The sequence below is a fragment of the Erythrolamprus reginae genome, chromosome Z (assembly GCF_031021105.1).
Source record: "Erythrolamprus reginae isolate rEryReg1 chromosome Z, rEryReg1.hap1, whole genome shotgun sequence".
Classification (NCBI taxonomy): domain Eukaryota; kingdom Metazoa; phylum Chordata; class Lepidosauria; order Squamata; family Dipsadidae; genus Erythrolamprus; species Erythrolamprus reginae.
The window spans coordinates 5,611,273-5,620,499 of record NC_091963.1 but is presented as its reverse complement, the minus strand read 5'-3'; the positions used below and the strand labels follow the sequence as shown (position 1 = coordinate 5,620,499).

At 42.3% G+C, this 9,227-nt stretch overlaps 1 protein-coding gene across 1 annotated transcript in view; it reads right to left on the bottom strand.

Moving 5' to 3' along the window:
• Positions 1–6,867: 6,867 nt before the first annotated feature.
• The window catches only part of LOC139175685 (mitogen-activated protein kinase kinase kinase 3-like), a 140,170-nt gene continuing 137,810 nt past the window's right edge, over positions 6,868–9,227 (bottom strand). The window contains exon 17 of the mRNA XM_070766883.1: positions 6,868–8,994. Coding sequence (XP_070622984.1) covers positions 8,766–8,994 — 229 coding nt within the window. The 3' untranslated portion in view covers positions 6,868–8,765. The remainder of the gene's footprint in view (positions 8,995–9,227) is intronic.

Here is a 9,227-nt window from a genome sequence, read left to right as displayed (position 1 = left end):
TTTTATTTATTGTATTTATTTATTTTGTCCAATACACAATACATATAGTAGAGAATAGACATGAGGTAATACAGTATATATAAAGAAAAGATATAAAAGTAGAGGAGAAGATATATGAAAGGAAGAAAATATATATGATATATGAGATAAAGGAAAGACAATTGGACAGGGGACGAAAGGCACACTAGTGTACTTATGTACGCCCCTTACTGGCCTCTTAGGAACCTGGAGAGGTCAATCTTGGATAGTCTAAGGGAGAAATGTTGGGAGTTAGGGGTTGACACTATTGAGTCAGGTAATGAGTTCCACGCTTCGACAACTCGATTGTTAAAGTCATATTTTTTACAGTCAAGTTTGTAACGTTTAATATTAAGTTTGAATCTGTTGCATGCTCTTGTGCTGTTGCGGTTGAAGCTGAAGTAGTCATTGACAGGTAGGATATTATTTATGACTGTTGCCGTGTTCCTATTCGGTTATGTGATCACCTTTTGCAGCCATTCGTAAGTCGATGACTATCTGTACACTGGTATTTTGCAGCCTTAAGTTGCTTGGATTTTGTTTGGACAAAGAGCTGCTGAGTAGGGAATTCTGGGAGTTGAAGTCCACACAATTTAAAGCAGCTTCAGGATACGTGTTTCTATCCCTTCGGCTGTAATAATAATAGTGCAGACTTAGTAAATAGTTTGACAGTGTTGAGGGAATTTTTTGTTTAGCAGTGATGGCATTCGGGGGAAAACTGTTCTTCTGTCTTGGTGTGCAGTGCTCTGTAGTGACATTTTGAGAGTAGGAGTTGAAACAGTTTATGTCCAGGATGTGAGGGATCCGTAAATATTTTTATTGCCCTCTTTTTGACTCATGCAGTATACAGGTCCTCAATGGAAGGCAGGTTGGCAGCAATTGTTTTTTCTGCAATTCTGATCTCTGGGAGAAGTTGGTTCCAGAGGGTCGGGGCCACCACAGAGAAGGCTCTTCCCCTGGGTCCCGCCAAACGACATTGTTTAGTCGACGGGACCCGGAGAAGGCCAACTCTGTGGGACCTAACTGGTTGCTGGGATTCGTGTTGTCTAGTATTGTGAGGTGGAAGGGTTTCTTTTAAAGTCTACCACGATTTGTGTGTGTTCAGTTCAAGATTATTCGGGTCGCACCACAAGATTGACAGATTAGGTTCCTCCTAAATCTGATGTTGTTCACCCTGTGGTCTCATGACTGTTGTGCAAAGGTTGCCACCAACCTCTTGTGAAGTATGCCAACGACACAACACTAGTGGGCCTTTTTCAAGCGGACAATGAGAGAGCTTACCGCAAGGAGATGTGAACTGGTGAATGGGGTGTAAGAGGAACAGCCCTGTTTTGAACTAGGGAGATTTTTTATTTCAGAAGACCTTGGCACAGCCCTAGAATAGAATAGAATAGAATAGAATTTTATTGGCCAAGTGTGATAGGACACACAAGGAATTTGTCTTGGTGCATATGCTCTCAGCGTACATAAAAGAAAAAGAGACATTTGTCAAGAATCATGTGGTACAACACTTAATGATTGTCATAGGGGTCAAATAAGCAACGAAGAAGCAATATTAATAAAAATTTTAGGATATAAGCAACAAGTTACAGTCATACAGTCCTAAGTGGGAGGAAAACGGTGATAGGAATGATGAGAAAAACTAGTAGAATAGAAGTGCAGATTTAGTAGAAAGTCTGACAGTGTTGAGGGAATTATTTGTTTAGTAGATTGATGGCGTTCGGGAAAAAACTGTTCCTGTGTCTAGTTGTCTTGGTGTGCAGTGCTCTGTAGCGACGTTTTGAGGGTAGGAGTTGAAACAGTTTGTGACCAGGATGTGAGGGGTCAGTAAATATTTTCCCCGCCCTCTTTTTGACTCGTGCAGTATACAGGTCCTCAATGGAAGGCAGGTTGGCAGCAATTGCCTTTTCTGCAGTTCCTCTGTGTATAAACAACTCACTTTTGGATATGGTTAGCAGCATCAAAGTTCTGAGTGTGCAACTAATAAGTAGGATGGCTTGGGTGAAGCGGGCATAGCAGTGCCTGCATTTCCTGCGTGGCATGATAAAAGTCCATCTTTCTTCCCGTGTCCTAACCGCTTTCTATAAAAGGATGATTGAGGACATCCTGCTTGCCACCTGTCATGTTGCATAATGTCTGGTCTGGAAGCATTACTGCTTCGGACAGGAAGACGGTGCAGAAAGTGGTGAGGGTGGCAGAAAAGGTCATTGGTAGTTCACTTCCTTCTATCCAGGACATAGCATATAAATAAGCACTGCTTGAGTAAGGATTGGCTGGGGTGCTACACATCCTCTTCATGACCTGCTTTCCTTGTGATTTTTTGGGAGGAGAGGCTCCGTGGTATGCGAAGCTGAACACCCAAATTCAATTTTGTTCCATGCAATATCAATCTTGTGAACACCCAAGCTTCCTCTTTCCACTATGTTTTTTAGATGGATAGGAATATCTATCTATCTATCTATCTATCTATCTATCTATCTATCTATCTATCTATCTATCTATCTATCTATCTAATGATTATATTTATGTTTATGCTTATATTAGGGGTTGAGACCCTTTGAGAGTGTGCAATGTAATTTCATTTTAATGTATGCTGATTGATGAATACAGGTGGTTCTATCTATCTATCTATCTATCTATCTATCTATCTATCTATCTATCTATCTATCTATCTATCTATCTATCCTACCTACCTATCACCAAGCCACCTACCCACCCACCCACCCACACATCCATCAGCACCACTAGCAGCAGTAAGTTGGAAGCCCCTCCTGTGTATTAAGCATATCTACTGCAATGCTCTCTACATGGGGCTACCTTTGAAAAGTGTTCGGAAACTTCAGATCGTGCAGAATGCAGCCGCGAGAGCAATCATGGGCTTACCCCAATATACCCATATTACATCAACACTCCGCAGTCTGCATTGGTTGCTGATCAGTTTCCGGTCACAATTCAAAGTGTTGGTTATGACCTATAAAGCCCTTCATGGCATCGAACCAGAATATCTCTGGGACCGCCTTCTGCTGCACGAATCCCAGCGACCAGTTAGATCCCACAGAGTGGGTCTTCTCCAGGTCCCATCGACTAAACAATGTCATTTGGCAGGGCTCTTCCCCGACTCTCTGGAACCAACTCTCCCCAGAGATCAGAATTGCCCCCACCCTCCTCGCCTTTCGTAAGCTCCTTAAAACTGACCTTTGTCGTCAGGCATGGGGGAACTGAGATAACTTCCCCAGGCCTATTCTGTTTATGTATGGTATGTTGTGTGCATGTTTTTTAAATTATGGGTTTTTAGTTTTAATTATTAGATTTGTATTGTATATTGTTTTTCTATTACTGCTGTGAGCCGCCCCAATTCTACGGAGAGGGGCGGCATACTAACTAACTAACTAACTAACTAACTAACTAACTAACTAACTAACTAAACAAACAAACAAACAAACAAACAAACAAACAAATACTGTATATATGTTATGTAAGTGTATACTTCTGAGCAACAATTTAATTTTTAATATGTGCCAGAGTGCCCCCAGGGGGAAAAAATGTCTATAAAACTTATCTTATCCTTCTAGAGGTGTAATAAGGCATGGCATCACCCCAAGAATTAATAGTGGCATTTGACAAGAGAATTGTAAAGATTGATTGATTGATTGATTGGATTTTTATGCCACCCTTCTCTTTAGACTTAGGGCGGCTTACAACATGTTAGCAATAGCACATTTTAACAGAGCCAGTCTATGGCCCCCTCAATCCGGTTCTTCATTTGACCCACCTCGAAAGGATGGAAGGCTGAGTCAACCTTGAGCGGGTTATGAGATTTTGAACCGCTGACCTTCAGATCTACAGTCAGCTTCAGTGGCCTGCAGTACCGCCCTCTACCTGCTGTGCCACCCCGGTTCTTTCCGTTAATTTAAAACTAGACTTTGGCATACCATCCAAACTTCCAATGCAATAGGCCCACCTAAAAGAAGTGGATTCCAGTTAGCTAAGCCCTATTTGGTTTCCATGAAAGTCAACACATTCCTTTTCTTTTTCTTGTTTTTTGGTTTGTTTTATTCTCTTTTGTGCATATAAATCACAGCCAGAGAAATCAGCAAAAATGAAATCAAGGCACCTGAGGAATAATTCATATCTATTTACATATCAACATAGGTGGAGAAAGAACACAAGAACCCATATAATATATTGATGGCAAAAGCTGTGCATAATTGTCACAAAGACAGCCAACATACAAACATCGTTTTTGAAGGCACTCAAGAAACAATGGGAACTGCAAGGCAGGCAATCCAGTTCAACTTAGGGAGACGCACAGGAGAAAAACCGAGAAATTCTCCAAAACGGGCTGAGATGAACAAGTAACAATTTACACCTTCTAACATTCTTTACACATATTACTGGAATGCATATAATCTTTGATCCAAATACAAGGTAGAAAAGTGATTTTTTTTAAAAAAAGGTTGGAGATATTGAAGGCTTCTCCTTATCATCTTTGGATAAACAATGTTCTTAGAAAATTAACAAGTTGTTCTTTTCTTATATGTTGGAATTCATAGCACCAGGAAGTCCAGCAATTTGTAAATTTGGCTGAGAAGAACCAACCCAAGAAATAAGATGGCTATAGCCAAGAGGTAAGATTATTGGCACACCCTGCTGAACGTACAGGCAAGGAATTAAATCACCATCCTAAAACAAATTTGCTAATTTGCTTTCTATTGTGTTCCATAGTCCTGCCCACTGAAAGCATCAGTTTACTAAAATTTCTATCTTACAACATTAATACTGGATAGAGAATTCAGTCCTGAAGGCAAAGGTTGGAACTAATCACGACCACAATTGAACCCAAAATTCCTGTTGTTAAGGCATTTGTTAAGTGAGTTTTGTCCCCATTTTATAATTTTTTTTGCCACCATTATTAAGTAAATCACTGCAGTTGCTAAATTAGTTACAAGGCTGTTAAATAAATTTGGTTTCCCCATTGATTTAGCTTATCAGGAAGTTGCAAAAAGAGATAATGTGACCCCAGCAACTGTCATAAGTATGAATTACTTGCCAATTATCTGAAGGATGCTACAATGATTGTGTGAAAAACCATTATAAGTCATTATTTTTACATGCCGCTGGTAACTTTGAAGAGCCATTAAATGAATGGTTATAAATCAAGGACCACATGTACTATACCAGTGGTCCCCAACGTTTTTTCCACCAGGGACCAGTTTCAGCAAGACAATTTTTCTATGGCCCAGTGGGGGCGGAAAGGGGCGTGGTTGGGGGCGGGATTAAGCATGGGAGTGCTGGTCCTCCCCACCCCTCTTTCCCGCCATCGTCCTGTGGCCGGCAGAACCTGCCTCCCAAGCCCTCTTGCCCAGCGGGAGCTAAGCGCTGGAGAGAGGGGGTCAGGCTGGCCCTCCTGCCTCCCCCCAGCCAAAAACGCAAAAGCGCCCCGCGGCAGAAGCCAAAAGAGGCTTGAGCCTCTCGGTCCTTCCCTCCCCTCTGTCCCATCGATCGTCCTGTGGCCGGCAGAACCTGCCTCCCGAGGCCTCTTGCCCGGTGGGAGGCGAAGCGCTGGAGGGAGGGGGTGGCGGCATGAGGGCCGGCAGCTGCTGACTCCACGGACCGGTGCAACATGCCCCGCGGCCCGGTACTGGTCCGCGGCCCGGTGGTTGGGGACCCCTGTACTATACAATCACCAAAAAAGGCATAAATTCTTCAAGCAATCTCCGCTTGATTTAGTTTTTAATCACTGTAAAAGTAGCCCCAAAAATGTATTATTATTATTATTTTGGCCTGTGTTGTCCTGAAAACACTGAAGAATTAAACAGAGCAAAACCAAAACAAGTTTGTTTTCTGAGAATGAAATTTATAATTAGGTTTATCATCAGCACATATTTCACAATTAAGTGAAATATGTGCTTGATACACACAATTGTTTAAAGTACCGTACCCAAGGACTTCAATCGCAAATGTTTTATCTCAAAAACTAGAGCGCTGGCACAGGAAATGTAAATTATACCACCACAGGAATTTTAACTTCCTGAGAAATATTCAAACTAACAATTTGTAACATGATTTTTTTTAAAAAAAAAATGACAGAGAATGATTTGATTCTGATTGGTTAGTAGCCTTGTACAGGATGTCCTTAACTTATGACCATTTGTTTAACCAAAGTTATAATACTATAATAGGAAAAAGATTTATGGCCTGCCTTTTCACTTACTACTTTCATGATCAAAAGTTGGGCAAGATAGCGGAAGCCCTGCAATCAATAAGCTTTGAAATCAACCCAGCTAGCTTCTGATTAAAAAAAAAATCAGTTAGGGAAGATAGATTTCTTTAACAACCATGATAAAAATGACCCAGCCATGTAGTGATTTGTTTTATGACCGCACCAACATGCAATGGAAATTCTAGTCTCAAGTATGTTGAAAGTTGTAAGTTGAAAATTATCTATATCCTGTTTCCTTTTAGCACTGACCCAAATTTACTTTCCTTGATGTAATCTCATTCTCTTTTGACCTTGAAAGCTTACTTGTCCACATGGAAAATTATCTTTTCCAAAGCTGAAAAACATTTTATTTATTTATTTAGATTTCTATGCCACTATATTCTTCGGGCTCTTGTAATAATCTGGTTTTTTTCTGTCCTTTCCTCTGTATCACAGTATTTATACGCTTGATCTGCATGGGATTTGGAGGGGATTTGGTAAACCCCTTTCACTAAATTAAACTGAGTCAGTTGTCATTATTAGATCAAACAGTTATTTCATTCATTAAGGTGAGATAAATCGGATTTTCCCCCCATGTGGTGCATTCAGCTAACCTAGCAGGGAAAACTATTCTGTCCTGGAAAATGTTTTTCTTTTGTTAGTTTTTTTTTTTTAAATAAGTGTCTACTTTGTTTTAAAAATAAATAAATAAATAAAGTTGATGACAAATTAGTTTGCAGGAAAGAGCAATGTTTCATTCGGTAACACCATCATCTCTTCACCCAACCTATTAATAAAGGGAATGCCAATATCTTAATATTTAAAAAGAATTGCTGAATGCTATTTGGTGGAAGAATTTTGTGTGGCACCCTCAGGGCTCAAGCCTGAGGATATTTAATTTATCCTTTTGTGACAATGGTAGGTGAAGCCATCTTTCAACAACTTTGTGATTTTTTTTCAGAAGAAAACTAAACATAACCCATGGAATTTAGCAACTGCAGACAAACAGCCCTTTGCGATTTTAACAAAATATATCAGTGGTGGGCTGCACCTGGTAGTGTGGTAGTAAAAATTGGGATACACCCACAGCTGCACATCCCCGACAAATGCATGCGTGCCCCCACGCGAGATTCGGTTTCTGCACATGCATTGCAAGCGAAATCACACACGAGGCTGCTTGTGTGAGAATGCGCTTACTTTTGTGTTTATTTTCCTTCTGCGTGTGCGCGGAAGAAAAGAAATCATCGAAAACAGGTGAAATCTTGTACACGTGTGCGTCCTCGCGCAAGATTTTGTTTGCGGCACATGCGTAGAAACCGAATCTTGTGCGTGCCCCCACACCAGTCTCAAGAGCGCACTAGTAGCGCCGAACACAAGCAGCCCTTCACTGATGGGATATACAGTAGTCCCTCACCTATCGCTGGTGTTACGTTCCAGACCCAGCCCCGATAGGTGAAATCCGCGATGGGGAATTTCTCCTCCTTCCCAGCTCTTTCTACAACCCCAAGCACACCGCCGCCAACCACTAAGCGCGCCTCCAAAGACTGCCTTCTCGGCACTGGCGAGGCGGGTTGAACGAGGGGACAGGCCTCCGCCGGAGCTCAGTCCCCGCCCCGCTCATCATTCGCCCAGCCGCGGGTTGGTTGGCTTGTCCTGCCCTTCCAAACTTCTAAGCGCCGTATCTGTGCCAACGCTGACTTCAAAACCCGCGATGAAGTGAAGCCTTGGTGGGTGAAGCGCGATATAGCGAGGGACTACTGTAACTTCTTTTCTTTCCTTTTCAGAGCCAAAGGTTTGGAGAAGCCCTCTATGCTCCTAAATTTCTCTAGTGTTTTTTTTTTTTAAATTCTATTATTTTATAAGCGCATGAATGAATCACAGCTTTTCATTTTTTTCAAAGGATCCTGGAAATAGGGCTCCTTTTTCAAATCTACCTTATTGGCAGACAGCAACTAAGCTGGTTCTTACTCAAGTGTTCTGGTCCAGAATCTACCAAATTCCTTCATTTTGTTCGTTAGTGGCTGATCCAACCCATTCCATTCTCTCCATAAAGTTACCTAAGCAGAGAATCTGCCAATATTCACAAGGCACACACAGCTCTATTAATGGCACCAACGGTTTGCCAAAACCTCTTTTCTTTTCTTTTTTAACCGATCATCCAAAACAAGGATCTCCAATCTTGGCCACTTTAAGACTTGTGGACTTCAACTCCCAGAGTTTCCTCAGCCAGCTTTGCTTTGCTTTTCCTCAGTCATCTCAGCATTCGTGACTGAGGAATTCTGGGAGTTGAAGTCCACGAGTCTTGAAGTAGCCAAGGTCGGAGGCCCCTGATCCAGAAGGATTAAGGCAAATGGAGGTTCAGCTCAAAGGCACCACAAGACGCAGCCGAGGAGGCCTGATAAGAAAACTACGCACAGCCCAGAGGGAAGCAACCCAAAGTGAGGTTGAACGGAGAACCCCCCCAGGTCTCCGGTTGTCATTCACACCTTTTCCTTTAGGCGTGAAGTCTTTGGTTTTCTTCTTTCTCTTCCAGCAGGGATGCCTGCTAGAGGGTAAAGTTCACAAACGGATGCCTCAAAAGGTCTTCCGCGGTAGGCCTCCGCTTTTCTTCCACAAAGATCAGCTTGAGAAAGTTGCGGCAGTACTCCGAAACCCCGTCGGGAAGCTGAGGCTTGGTTGGCTGCGTCGCGATCTTGAAGATGGCAGCCATGGCTTCGTATTCTGCCCACGGCGGTTTCTCGGTCAGCATTTCTACCACGGTACAGCCCAAGCTCCTGAGGAAGACCACGGAGGGAAGAAAAAGAAATCCCAAAACGTTTATTTATGCAATGTTTCTCGAAGGCCATTTTTCCCCCCTAAAAACACAATCATCCACATTCATCCAATTGGATTTAGCCATTCATAAGCCAGAGTTAGTTCTTAACACTCACGTCCCCCCAACTCATGCCTGCTGACAAAGATGGGTCTTCAAGGCCTTGCGAAAAGCCAAGAGGGTGGGGGCAGTACA